Raw genomic sequence first — 13983 nt, 5'->3', positions numbered from 1 at the left:
GTTTAGGGGGAGGTGGAAAATTCCAGTTCGATGGGGGCGGTATCCCTGCATAAGCTCATGCCGGTTCCCTGCCAGAAGCCCACACATTGAATCAAAATTGCACGTATCCTGCCTCTTGGGCTCTTGCCTCTTGGCCTCCTGCCTCCGACGTCCCACACAGGCTGGTTCCTGCCTCCCTTGCCACCTCATTTCCCTTCCCTCACCTGCTAAGTCCTGCACGGGGTGCTTCTCGTCCTTGGAACTTGGAAGCTCATTCCCCTCACTCCCACTCTGTTCCCTCTGCCTGGAATGCTCGTTCCCTATCTTCTCCCAATTAAGAGCTCAGATTAAATGTCCTCTCCTCAGACAGGGCTTCCCGAACGACCCCCGCCCCACCAAAAAAAGAGCCCTCCAGACACCTCATATCTTATTGCCCTGTTTTGTTTTCTTATAATTATCCAAGCGTTGTAGTGTGTTTTGTTTCCTTCCTCTGGAACACAAGCGTCCTTAGGTCAGGAACTCTATCTGGCTTGTTTGCCACCATAGCCCTAGCTTAGTTTTTGGCACACTGGACACACCCAGTGATAACTTCTGAGTGAAAATGTCCGTGAGGGAAGGCAGTGTGTCAGAGCCAGGCTTAGGTCAAGGTTGCAAGCCGTGGCCTGGGGTTGGGAGTGGTCTCAGGATACTGATAGCCTAGAGAACTTCCAGTGAGGTTGGAAATGTTCTATGTCTGCATCGTCTGAAACAGTAGCCACATGTGGCTACGGAGCATGTGAACTGTAGCTAACGCAACTGCGGAACTTAATGTGAAATGTATTTAACTAATGCACATTTGAATTAAAATAGGCGCATGAGGCTAGTGGCTACTGTACTGGACAGTGTGACTCTAGAGATACCCAGGTGGGACTCCCAAACACCCTCCAGGCTGGGTCCTCAACATCTAAGTGCCGGACGCCGGTGGAGCTCAGGGAAAGCAGCGGCTGAGGCTTCAGTGGGAAGGCCCTCTAGGCTCTGAGTGTCCTGAGTGCCAGCCCTATCGTGCTGACTGAACATGGGCTTCACGCCACTTCAGTAGGAGCCCATCCTCCCCATTACTTTCTAGGTCCTCAGCCAGACACTCCCCTGATGCCAAGCCTCCTTCAGTATTTAAACCCTTTGGATTGAATTGTTGGGTTTATGATTTCCAAAAATAAATTCTTTCATTGACTCATGCCTGTAACATTTGCCATGAAGATCAAAGCTTCGGCGCTTTCTGTGTGCATCTCATGCAAAACCATATTGAATTGCATAACGCTTTCCCAATACCACTCTCAGCTGCCTACTACTTGATGTAGATTTACTACGGGGAAGGAGGTTGGTGCTTGTGGTCCTGGCAGAGCTGTGACAGGACCATACTTGGTACCAAATCATCACGGCCCATCCCAACCCAGTGACCTGGTGACTCCTTTCCAACCACTCTTCTCTGGATCCTGAACTGGTAAGGGAGGTGGTGGTTGTGGGAGAGAAAGGAGGAAGGGGATAAGGAGAGACAAGTGGCCAGAGTTTTGGAGGAGACTTTAGTGTTAACAATGTGTTCAAATAATTGCAGTTACCAACAATGGCCAACAGAGCAAATGACTCAAAATGAGCAGGGAATGGGTGTGCCTAACAGGGTGGAGTGGGACAGATGTCAAAAGGACAAGAGTGGGCGGATGGGGACTGAAGGCAGAGCCCCAGCAGAGGACAGCCAGATCATCGTCAGCTGAGTTACCGAAAGAGCTTGCACCCTGCCCTACTGCTCACACCAGCTCCTGGCAGCTTTACCAGGAAGTAGCTAAGAAAACATACGCAAGACAGAACTCCCTTTCTCTTCCCCCAGGTGGCTCCTCCTATGTCGGTCTCCATGGCATCTCTACCTACCCAGCAAAACAACCCTGAGTAGTGTGTGAACCCTTCTTCTCTCCCCACCTCGCCACTGCCCAAAAAGTCATTATGTCCACCCAATTCTACCTAGAGATGTCCAAAGCACGTTCCCTGTCAAATGCACGTCAAGCAGTGTCCTAAAACCAGAGAGGGAACAGAATCCCCGGGATTCTTCTGCAGGAAGGTCCACTGGGAAGATAGCCAGGGACCGTCGGAGGAAAGTGCCCCGTTTGCGCGCAGCCTCAGCGGCCTCTGCACGCGGACGCGTCCTGCGTCTCCCGGGCGACGGGGCGGGCGGCGCGGTGAGATGACGTCAGGGGGCGGGGGAGGAGAACCGGGGCGGTGCGGAAGGCAGGGCCTGTCTGCGGCTGCGCGCGCTCTTCTTCGTCTGGGACTTCGGTCTATGTCCAGGGGACGAGCGGTGAAGACCTTCTGTGTGCGCTGGGCGGTGCGAGGACTCGCGAGCCGGAGGGCCTGGCGCGTTCCGAAGGTCCAGCCCGCCTTAGCCCGGGAGCGTGGGGGCGGCACGTGCAAAGGTCCGGGGGCACACGTGTGTCCCGCGCGGGATTGCTGGGCGCAGAGGCTGCAAGGGCCGGCGGCCGGGCGGGTAACTGCGCGAGATGTTTTGAGGAGTTACGACATTGTCCCCTGAGGTCACCTAAAGGGAGAATGATCGGATCCGCATGGTAGGGCCATCTCTGAAATTGTCTGCGAGCGGCTGTTGCCACAATAATGGTATGGACATTCCATGCCGGGAACTGCTCCAAGTGCCCCCGTGAATGGCAACGGCCTGCAGACTAGATACAGGACTAGCCTTACCGTGTTGTCATCACCCCCGAGAGGTGACGTGACTTTGCCAAATTCGCCCGACGCGTAAGCTCTACAGTTGGGATCTGACACCAAGCGTCTGGCTTCAGATCCTCGTATGTAACAGCTGAACCATCATGCAGTACTGTTGGTGACCTCAGGCGGCATTTTGCTGCTTAGAATCCTGGCATTTGGGGTGGGATGTGCCTGATGACAGCGTTAAGACCTTGGGCAATTTACTCCACTCTGACAAGCTGCGGTTTCCTCACGTGTAAAGTGAGAGTACTGATTATACTGGGGTTGCCAGCACCGTGGAGATCAACTATTCAATCTCTGTTAGCAACGTGTGAGATTAACACACCCACCCACACGCAATGTTTGCTCAATAATTGGAGGTTATTATGATAGATGTAATAGGAGCAACGAGAAACGAAAGGGTTCGGTTGGCATTAAAGAGGTGCAATGGGGGGTGGGGGGGGAGGAAGGCTTGGAAACTAATTGGATTATGGGGCACGAAGGAGAAGGGAATTCCAGGATGACACTTGGGTTTATAGATCAACTAACCCTTGGGCCACTGGCAGCAAAGAACTGGCCCTGCAGGGGGACAGGTAGAGCCGGGGGCTGAGGGTGAGTTCCATGCCGAACATTCAGAGTTTGAGGACCTCTGGAATGTGAGAGGAGAGGGGTGGCCAGGAAGCTGCCAGTGAGCACATGGGGCTGGAGGTGTGGAGTTGGGAGCCCTTGGTGAATTAAGTCAGTGTAAACGGATGAGATGATGCAGGGCAAGAGTGGCTGAGGCCCAGTCTGCAAGGAGACAGAAGAGGAGCTGCAGAGGCAGGAGAAGTGTGGTGTTCTGGACCAACCAAGGGGTGGGGCCACCTGCAGGGAAGTCCAGAAAGATACAAAGTTCCCTTGGACTTTGTAGCTTGTATTTGGGGACACTTGGTCTCTGCCAAGAGCTGTGCCTTACTTTTTATTTTATTTTAAATTTAACCTGTTTATTGAGCTATAACTCATTGTACAATTCACCCATCTAAAGTGTACAGATCAGTGGTTTTCCCTACCCTGTATTCACAGAGTTGTGCAACCAACCCCGCTGTTTAATTCCAGGACGTGTTCATCAGTCCAAAAGAAACCTTGGACACATTAGTGGTCACAATCCTTATCTTCCCACCTCCCCAGCTGCTGGCAGCTGCTAACCTACTTTCTGTCTCTCTCTTTTTACCCTATCTGATCATTTCACTTAAATGGGATCATGCGGTCTGTTATCTTTCAAGTCTCACTTCTATCACTCAGCATCATGTTTTCAAGGTTCGTCTACATTGTGGCATATGCCAGTACTGCCTTCCTTTTTGTGGCATATGGGTTGTTTCTACTTTGGGGTTATTATACATGCTGCTATGAATATTCTTTGGATATTTATTTTCATTTCTCTTGGCTATATTCCTAGAAGCGGAATTGCCGGGTCATGTGGTAACAGTATACTTAAGCTTTTGAAAGATGACCAAATTTTCCAAAGTCACTGCACCATTTTACATTCCCACCAGCAATGTATAAGGGTTCCGGTTTCTCCGCATCCTCATCAACACTTGTTATTATCTATCTTTCTGATGCATGGCCATCCTAGGGTATGCAAAGTGGTATCTTATTTTGGTTTTGATTTGCATTTCCCTGATGGCTAATGCGGTTGAGAGTCTTTTCATGAACTTGTTGGCCATTCGTATATCTTTGGAGAAATGTCTATCTGAGCCGTTTAAATTGGGTTATTTGGCTTTATTATTAAGTTTTAAGATTCTTCGTGTAGCCTGGGTACAAGTCCCTTATCGATATATGATTTTCAGATCTCTTCCCCCATTCTCTGGGTTGTCATTTCCCTTTTAAAAAAAAAATTTTATTGGAGTATAGTTGATTTGCAATGTTGTGTTAGCTTCAGGTGTACAGCAAAGTGAATCAGTTGTATATATAGCCACTCTTTTTTTTTTTTTAAGATACTTTTCCCATATAGGCCATTACAGAGTATTGAGTAGAGTTCCCTGTGCTATACAGCAGGTTCTTATAGGTTATCTATTTTATATATAGTAGTGTGTATGTGTCACTCCCAGTCTTCCAGTTTATCCCTCCCTCCCCCTTGCCCCCAGTAACATAAGTTTGTTTCCTACATCCGTGGCTCTACTTCTGTTTTGTAAATAAGTTCATTTGTACCTTGTTTTTAGATTCCACATATAAGCAATATCATATGATGTTTGTCTTTCTGTGTCTGACTGACTTCACTCAGTAGGACAATCTCTAGGTCCTTCCACGTTGCTGCAAACGGCATTATTTTGTTCTTTTTTATGGCTGAGTAATATTCCATTGTATCTATGTGCCACATCTTCTTTATCCGTTCTTCTGTAGATGGACATTTAGGTTGCTTTCATGTCCTGGCTATTGTAAATAGTGCTGCAGTGAACATTGGGGTGCATGTATCTTTTTGAGTTATGGTTTTCTCCGGGTATATGCCCAGGAGTGGGATTCCTGGATCATACGGCAACTCTGTTAGTTTTCTAAGGAACCTCCGTACTGTTTTCCATAGTGGCTGTGATAGTGACCAGGGTTCTTGGCCTTCCCCAACCAATAGAAATTAATCAGAGGCCAGACAAGAAATTCAAACAAGGCTTTATTGGGACCCCTGCTGCAGAAGAGGGGAGCAAAAATCAGGCACCCTTGCTGGCTCGCTCCCTGACGGGGTGCGAGCTGCGTCCTTATATGGGGTGAGGGTAGGGGTGTGTACAGGGGTCGAGCCGGAGGGGTGGCTTAGGAGGTTTGCCCACCCCTTAGGGGGGGTTGAGTGCAGGGGGCGTGCTCAGGACCCTGCTTTTGCTCTCACCACCCTGCTTTTGCTCCCAGCTCTTCAGAAGTGGCATTTGAGTTTTTTGGTCTTTTGTGTATTTTGTCCAGAATTTGCCCCAACTGCCCATGCACGCAGTTATTTTTAGTCCCATATAGTTTCTTTGTCTTTTGTTGCTCAAGGAGAGGTGTGTCCATGTGCAAGCACTGCAGCAAAGGGTCCCAGGTCCCAGGCCTGTCTCAGCTGTACCAGTTTACATTCCTACCCACAGCTCAGGAGGGGTCCCTTTTCTCCACACTGTCTCCAGCATTTATTGTTTGTAGATGTTTTGATGACGGCCGTTCTGACCGGTGTGAGGTGACACCTCATTGTAGTTTTGATTTGCCACTTTCTTGATGGTGTCCTTTGCAGCAAAACATTTTCGTTTTGATGAAGTCCAATATGTATATTTTTTCTTATGTTGCCTGTGCTTTTGGTATCATCTTTAAGAAGGCTTTGCCTATCTTGAAATTATAAAGATTTACTCTTATATATATTTCTGAGTTTATAGTTGTAGCTTTTACATTTAGATCTGTGATCCATTCTGAGTTAATTTTTGTGTATGTGTGTGGCAAGAGTTCAACTTCATTCCTTTGCATGTGGTCACTCAGCTGCCCCAGCCCCATTTGAGAAAAGACTGTTTTTCTCCTTTGAATTGTCTTGGCACCCTTCTCAAAAAGCAATTGACCCTACATGTTAAGGTTTATTGCTGGACTCTCAATCCTATTCCATTGATAAATATGTCTATCTTTATGCCGGTACCACAGTGTCTTCATTATCGTCACTTTGTAGCAAATTTTGAAATCAAGAAGAAGTGTGAACCTTCCAACTTTGTTTTTCAAGGTGTTTTTGTCTATTCTGAGTTCCTTACACTTCCATATGAATTTTAGGGTCAGGTTTTAATTCTTGCAAAACAAGCCAGCTAGAATTTTGACTGGGATGACGCTGCATCTGTAGATGAGTTGGGGAATATTGGTATTTTAACAATATTAAGTCTTCTGATCCGTTAACAAGGGGTACAAGACTTCCGCCACCAGGGCAGTCTTATTTAGGTCTTAGATTTCTTTCAAAAATGTTTTATAGTTTTCAGAGTACAAGTTTTGCACTTCTTTTGTTGAATTTATTTCCAAGTATTTTATCATATTTAATGCTGTTGTTGATGGAATTGTTTTCTTAATTTCATTTTTGAGTTGTTCGTTGCTAGTATATAGAAACCAGTTGACTTTTTTTTAAAATATTTATTTATTATTTATTTAGGCTGCGCCAGGTCTCAGTTGCAGCACACAGGCTCTTTAGTTGCTGCATGTGGGTTTCTTAGTTACGGCATGCATGCGGGATCTAGTTCCCCGACCAGGGATCGAACTCAGGCCCTCAGCATTGGGAGCATGGAATCTTACCCACTGGACCACCAGGAAAGTCCTGAAACCAGTTGACTTTTGCTTACTGACCTTGTACCCTGCAAACTGGCTGAACTGATATTATTAATTCTAACCATTTTTTGGAATTTCTGTATACAAAGTCATGTTATCTGCAGATAGAGATAGGTTTCTAATCTGGATGCCTTTAATTTCATTTCTTGCCTAATTACATCGACTAGCACGTCCAGTATAGTGTTGACTAGAAGAGTTAGTGGACATCCTTGTCTCGTTCCTGATCTTAGGGGAAAGGCATTCCGTCTTTCATATTTAAGTACAATGATAGCTATGGGGTTTTCGTAGATGCCTTTTATCAGATTAAATAGCTTTTATCAAACTATTTCTAGTTTATTGAGTTTTTATCATGAAAGGGTGTTCAATTTTGTCAAATGCTTTTTCTGCAACTGTTGATATGACCATGTGTTTTTTGTCCTCTATTCTGTGGATATGGTGTATTACATGAATTGATTTTCAAATGTTGAATCAGCCTTACATTCCTAGTATAAATTTCACTTGGTCATGGTGTATAATCTTTTCTGTATGTTGCTGGATTTAGTTTGCAAGATTTATTGAGGACTTCTGCTATATTCACGAGGGGTGTTGGTCTGTAGTTTTCTTGTGATGTCTTTGGTTTTGGTTTCAAGGGAATACTGGCTTAATGGAACACTTTACAGACATGTTCCTTCCTCTTTTTTTTGCGGGGGGTGGGAAATGGGGGGAAGGGTTTGTAGATTACTGGTATTCTTCTTCAAATGTTTGGTAGAATTCACACCCGAAGGCCTCTGGCTTTTCTTTGTGTGTCGTTTATGGATTCCTAATTCACTCTCTTGTTATAGGTCTATTCACATTTTCTATTTCTTCATGAGTCAGTTTTGGTAGATTGTGTCTCTTGAGGAATTTGTCCTTTTTATGGAATGTATCGGACTTGTTGGCATACAGTGGTTCATAGGATTCCCTTAGAATCCTTTTTATTTCTTTAAGGTCGGTAGTCATAGCCCCTTCTTGGTTCCTGAAGTGAGTAATTTGTGTTTTCCCTCTTTTTTAACTGGGTCAATCAAGCTAAAAGTTTTTTGTCAGTCTGTTCAAAGAACCAACTTCTGTTTTTGTTGATCTTCTCTTTTCTATTCCATTCTTTGGGCTCTAATCTTTTATCTTCTTCCTTTCTGCTTGCTCTAGGTTTAGTCTCTGGTTTTTTTCCCAGCATCTTAAAGCGGTGCCTGAAGAGCTTGCCTTGGGCTCAGACTCTGGGTTCAGGTCCCTTCTCTACCACTTCTCAGCGGTGGGGGTTCTCAAAAGACAGCAAGCCTCTCTGAGCTGGGGTTCCTGCATCTTTCGAGAGGACCAGTAGTACTTGGCTCACAGTTTGGGGGGGCGATGTAAGCTGCAGTCTGTCGAGGCATCATCCCTGACACACAAGTGGGCGGTCAGATGTGCCCCTTCCCATCTTTTCCTCTGTCACACACACAGGAGACAGAGGTGCTTCACCGGTAGAGACCACTTTCCCATTGTGTATCAGCAACCTTGACCGTCATACTCAGAGTCCGACATCCTAGACTATCCTAATGTTTAACTAGAAGGACTTAAAGGTTCCCTTGGGCCTTAGAGAGTTGAGCTGGGGACTCTGCTCTCCTGGTGGCCCTCTAGGTCTGTGTTCACAAGCGTCTCCCGTCCCTGGCTTCATTGGCCCAGGCACTGTGGAAGAGGAGCCAGTCTGCTCAGAAAATTCCAGATCGAACCTTTGGTCAAGAGAGTTGGGTTGCTCTGTTAGTAGAAGCCAGACATCCCCCATCCAGGCTCTGGGCAGGCATCCCCCATCCAGGCGGGCTCAAGGGGACCCTAAGGGTGTGGCCAGAGTGCACTGGCCAGCGCTGGCTCGACTCCAGGGCGAGGCTTCCTGGGCCACCGGTCTAGATGGCCCGGCGGGGGCGAGATGTCTTCAGGCCAGGCTGTAGCACACAGAGCCCTGGACCCTGGTGCTTCACAGCGCCGGCCCTGGGCTGCCCTTTGCCCCCGTCCAACGCCTCATCACCTTGGTTCAGGAATAGAAACGCGGAGCGCTCACCTCCTCTCCGGGAGGATGGCCGTCAGCTCTGTGGCCCCCGCCGGCTGTCCCTTCACAGTCAGAGCTCGTTTGCCCTTCACAGCCTGCTGCACACGTGCCGTTGTTGGTGATGGTGTGAGTAGGACACGAGCTGACTTGGTTCATGTGTCTGTGCAGGTGGCGGGAGCGATGGCGCCCCTTGGGGAAGGGAGCGATGACCCTGTGCTGCCAGACCTGCCCCGGGGGCCCCTGCATGCGGCCCGCGCCCGCGCCTCCTTCCCCTGGAAGGAACTGGCGCTGTTCTGGGAAGGGCCGGACATGCTGCGCTTCAAGGTGAGGCTGGGCTGGGCGGCGCCGGGGGACCCTCACGGTCGGGCAGGGTCTGCTGGGTGGCTGGGTCCTCGGCAGAAAGGTGGGGCGGGCCCTCGGGGAATCATAGGGAGCCGGGAATGCATGAACACAGAGGCCTGGGGCCCTCCGCTCTCCCCTGGGAAGGACTCTCATCTCTGTCCCTGCATTTCTGGGTTACACTGCACGTCTGAGGCCATGAGACGTGGCCACGAGAAGTCCACATAAGCCAGAGCATAGCGACATTCCATACTTTACCTCCAAATCAGCCATTCCGCGCCCCCTGCGTTTCCAGAAAAACATCTTCTCGGCGCTGGAGAACGACCCCCTCTTCGCCCATCCCCCCGGCAGTCTCTCGCTGGAGAAGTACCGGGAGCTGAACTTCCTGCGCTGCAAGCGGGTCTTCGAATACGACTTCCTCCGCGTGGAGGACTTGCTGGGGAACCCGCTGAGGGTCCTGGCGCTGATCCAGTGCCTGGGCATGTACGACTGGTCCCTGGCCACCAAGTTCTTCCTGCACACGCTGGTGAGTCGGCCCCGGGAGAGGAGAGGAGAGGGATCCCCGCTCTCACCCTGCGCCCCGGGGCCACGACGACTCTCTGTCCACGTGGACCTAAAACTCACTCAGCCTGTGAGAGGGAGACAGGTGCCTTTGTGGGTTCGTGGTTGTCAGCGTTTGCCTGCTTCTAAAGTTTTGGGAGATCTGTGCGTTGGGGAAATATTCATTTAAAGAGATTTCTAGAAAATAAGATAGGAAGCAAAAGCAGAGATGAGAATGTGGGGGCAGATCTTGTGACTTTTAGTGAGAAGGCCAGTGTTTTTTCAGCCATTTATGCAAATATTTACGCGTTAAGTCCTTGGATAAAGTGCAGTGCTGTGAAGTTACAGCCCCATAGGAACAGGAGCGTTGGGAATTTTGCTTTATACCAAAAAAGAAAGAAAGGGAGGGGGAGAGAGAGAGAAAGAAAGGGGGGGCGGGGGAGAGAAAGTAGGTCAAAGGTGAAGCCTGTGTTTCTGCCTCAAATACATGGGTAGAGCTGAACTTGAGAAGGCGGCCTCATCCACGTGCTGTGTGAAGGAAAGGTGGGCTCACTCTGTCCTTCCTGCACCCTCATCCAAGCCCCATCTCCTTGCTGTTCATGGACCCTCACAGTTCAGTGTAACTCACGTAAACTGCTTGGGACAAGGACCCAGGTCTCGCCACTTCACGAGCTCAAGGCTGTGTCTCAGGGGACCCTGGACCTTGGACGCCAGTGCCTTTACCTCTGGGAACCTGATGACCTCGCTGTGGGATGCTATGGTGCTGAGGGACCATGGTAGGGTGGGTGTGAAGTCCCAGGGCGGCGGCACTCATTAGCTTCCACCTTTTTACGTCATGGTGTTCTGTTTTCAGACCTTTGGATCAGCGATCTACAGCTCTGGTTCTGAAAGGCATTTCAAATATCTTCCAAAGATCTTCAATATGGAGGTCAGTTGAGGGTCGTGGTGAGTCGTGAGTTCACGTCTTGTTCCCTGTTCCCCTTAGAGGTTTGTGGAAAGGGCAGCTTGCAGAAGGGGGTAGGGATGCTCCTCTTATCTCACGATGTTTTTAGGCTTTTCACCAAACAGCTAAGGCTGTTGTTTACCAAACTGGGGTGTGCCACATCCCCAGCACTATAGGAATTTAGGTTTTCGTTATCGAGGTTAAAGCCTTCCGTTCTCTTCTGCTGCCCGGGAGCCATTCTTGCCGCCGTGCTGACTTAGCGAGGCCGCCGTCAGCTCTTCCAACCTGCTGTTCTCACAGGCGGGAGCTGCGGCCGGCGGCCGGCACGGCAGGACGGCTCAGTAAGGTCACTGGTTGTTAGATAGGAAATGGAGATTCGGGGCTTTGATGGGTGGTTTAGGCCGTAAGGGAAAGGGTGTTGGCAGGGCCCCTCCACGAAGGGGACCCTCGCCTTACATCATTTTCTGTTTCCACATTAGATTTTTGGATGTTTTGCTCTGACTGAAGTGAGTCACGGGAGTAATACCAAGGCCATGCGGACGACCGCACACTACGACCCCACCACTGAGGTAGGTGATACCCGCCCGTCTGTCTCTGGGCTTCGAGCACATGAAACGTGGTGTTGTCATGTAATAAGACCAGGAAACCCGTCTTTTTACGTGAGTGCACACTGAGATCTCTCACGCAGAACACTGGAGCTTAGGAGAGAAAGGCTGTGAGATGTGAAACCCAGTCCCACCCGGAAGTCTGTCCTGGTTTGCATTTGGGTGGCATTTGAATGTGGTGAAAGCACGAGCTACCATTTGGTACAATTTATTTCTTTGTTTACCAGGTTTGGTGTTTGATTTGTAAACCGTTCAGTCTGCTCCTGCTTTGTAGAACAAACAGTAAAGAAGATTCCCTGTGACCCTTGTCCCTCTCTAGCTGTCTGTCTGCATCCCCTGCCTGTGGCCAGGCTCTTTCGGGCAGTGGCCCGGCCCCTCCGGTCTTGGCGCTCCTCCTGCATTCGTGGATTCTCGTGGCACATGTCCGGGTGACCCTGGCCGTCCTTGCTGTCAGAGGGCGCGTGCTCTAGAGGAGGCGAGCCTGTGAACAGATGGGGTCGTGGTGTGTGGGGCGGACGGCAGTGAGGGAGGTGGAGAGGACGGGGCGTGCGGGGGATCTGTGACCTCTGCTGCTCGCGTCCTGCGGCCCCTCTCCCATCACTGGTGTCGGGCCCCTTTGCCCCCATGTCTCCCAGAGGCCCGCATCCTTCTGCCACTTTCTCACGGTGCTGGGATCTGGGACCCTTTGGCCTTCACCCGCCCAGTTGGTCGTGTGGTTCGGCAGAGTCCTGTGCAGCAGAGTGAAGCTGTGTCCCGTGCGTCTGCTCAGCATGCGGCCAGTCATTCATGGGACAGCGCCGGCCGAGTGTGGGCTGTGTGCCTGCCGTGCTGCAGGCTGGGGGCTCAAGGATGAACCCGAGGAGCCCCTGGCAGAGCAGGGACAGTGGAGCAGTGGACGGGGGTCACAGTGGGCGCCCCGCAGGCTGCCGGGCGGTGCCTGGGAGCAGAGCCGAGGGTCAGCCACGCTCTCGGGGCTGAGAGCAGGCCACGTGGCCTCTTGGGTTCTTACCCGTCATTTAAGCCACGACATACCTTTGTCTGCACCCAGGTCTTTCTGGCTCTCGGCCTTCTCTTTCCTTGGCTCCCGTGCCCCTGGGCTCTCGGTGTAGGGGGGGCGGGGGGCTTCCAGCTCTGGCGCAGAGAGGTCAGTGCCTGGTGGCCTGGTGGCCTGGGTGGAACGCGGACAAGCAGTTGTTTTTGACCCCGTTCCTCTTGGCGTTTGTCCTTAAGTGCAGATCGGGCAAGATTAGGATCCCCGAGCCTCCCACGGGCCGCGGGTTGTGTTGGTCTAGACAACGGGTATTTGTTGAGCACCTACTGTGCGCTAGAAGCTGCGGTGAGGGCCTGGTGGGACTCTTACGCTGGAGGGGAGATGCTGACGGTCACCGGCGTGGAGAAGCTGGATGTGCCAGGGCTGTGGAGACGCGGGGGGGCAGTGAGGAGAGAGTGTGGAGGGTGCGGGGAAGGTGTCTGTGTATTATCTCATGCAGTAGCACACGTACAGTTTATAAAATCATACACACCGCCGGTTACAGAAGGGAATTCTCCCTGTGAGCCCTGCAAGAACAAGGGAAGCTGAACTGGAACCGGCCTCCAGGGGCCTCGGGAATTTATGCGGGAGGTGACACGCTCTCCGCTGCCTGCAGGCGCGGTCCGTCCAGTGACCAGGACGCCCTCTCCTTGGAGTGTTTCCCGGTCCCTCCATTGGGGCGCCTCCTGGGGGCAGCCCCCAGCCCTGCTTTCCTCTTGCTCTCGTGCTCTGTCCTGCCTCCCCAAGGCCCCAGCTGTGTCCTCGGAGGACCTGTCCCCTCCTGTCTGCTCCTTCTTTAATTCCTGTGCTTGTCTGCCTCGTGCTCCTGGGCTCGTGAGGTGTCATCCCCCTGTCATCTATCCCAGCCTTTAGGTGGGAGAGACAGGGTGAGCAGAGGGACAGAACGTTGTGAATCAGAGGTGGATGAGGGGGTCAGGCAGGCGCGAGGCAGAGGAGGGGACCCGTGCCTCCTCCCAAAGGCCGTGTTCAGGGCGGGCTTGCTGGGAAGGTAAACGCTGTCGGGCGTTGGCAGCTTCCAAGGTATTTTGCTTATATTTTATTGTTCGACATACTGGTCATCGTTTTCCATAGGAAGGTGCTTCTTTAAGTCGTAAGACCCAGGACGTGCTCTGTTTAAAAGCAGGGCGACCTGTGCCACGCAGGAGATAACTGCAGCCTCTTCTTACTCTTGCCTCAAGAGATTTTGAGCAGAGAAAATCGAGTGTGTCAAAGACAGAAAGAAATTCCATGTATCCCCCAGTCTCCAGCTGTAACTTTCATTTTTTTCCCTCGTGCAGGAGCTCATCATACATTCCCCTGATTTCGAAGCCGCCAAGTTCTGGGTTGGCAATCTGGGCAAGACGGCTACGCACGCGGTGGTGTTTGCCCAGCTGTACACGCCGGGGGGCCAGTGCCACGGGCTGCACCCCTTCGTCGTGCAGGTAAGGGCAGGTGTTACCCAGGGGGTGTCTGGCCAGTCTGGAGACATTTTCATCACAGCTGG

The 13983-nt window shown here is 50.9% G+C and overlaps 1 protein-coding gene across 9 annotated transcripts in view; it reads left to right on the top strand.

The window, feature by feature from the left end:
• Positions 1-1438: 1438 nt before the first annotated feature.
• Positions 1439-13983, top strand: part of ACOX3 (acyl-CoA oxidase 3, pristanoyl) — a 49159-nt gene continuing 36614 nt past the window's right edge. For 2 of the 9 annotated variants that reach the window (XM_049709247.1, XM_049709249.1), the window contains exons 1-6: positions 2254-2491; positions 9191-9346; positions 9657-9887; positions 10755-10829; positions 11324-11413; positions 13778-13921. In XM_049709247.1, coding sequence (XP_049565204.1) covers positions 2288-2491; positions 9191-9346; positions 9657-9887; positions 10755-10829; positions 11324-11413; positions 13778-13921 — 900 coding nt within the window. In that variant the 5' untranslated portion in view covers positions 2254-2287. Of the gene's footprint in view, positions 1460-2208; positions 2492-2550; positions 2571-9190; positions 9347-9656; positions 9888-10754; positions 10830-11323; positions 11414-13777; positions 13922-13983 lie in introns of those variants that run through there. The other 7 variants (XM_033419513.2, XM_004265155.4, XM_033419512.2 and 4 more) reach the window with 7 other exon arrangements.

Source organism: Orcinus orca, chromosome 4 (genome assembly GCF_937001465.1).
Source record: "Orcinus orca chromosome 4, mOrcOrc1.1, whole genome shotgun sequence".
NCBI lineage: Eukaryota > Metazoa > Chordata > Mammalia > Artiodactyla > Delphinidae > Orcinus > Orcinus orca.
This window is presented reverse-complemented; position numbering and strand designations above follow the sequence as displayed.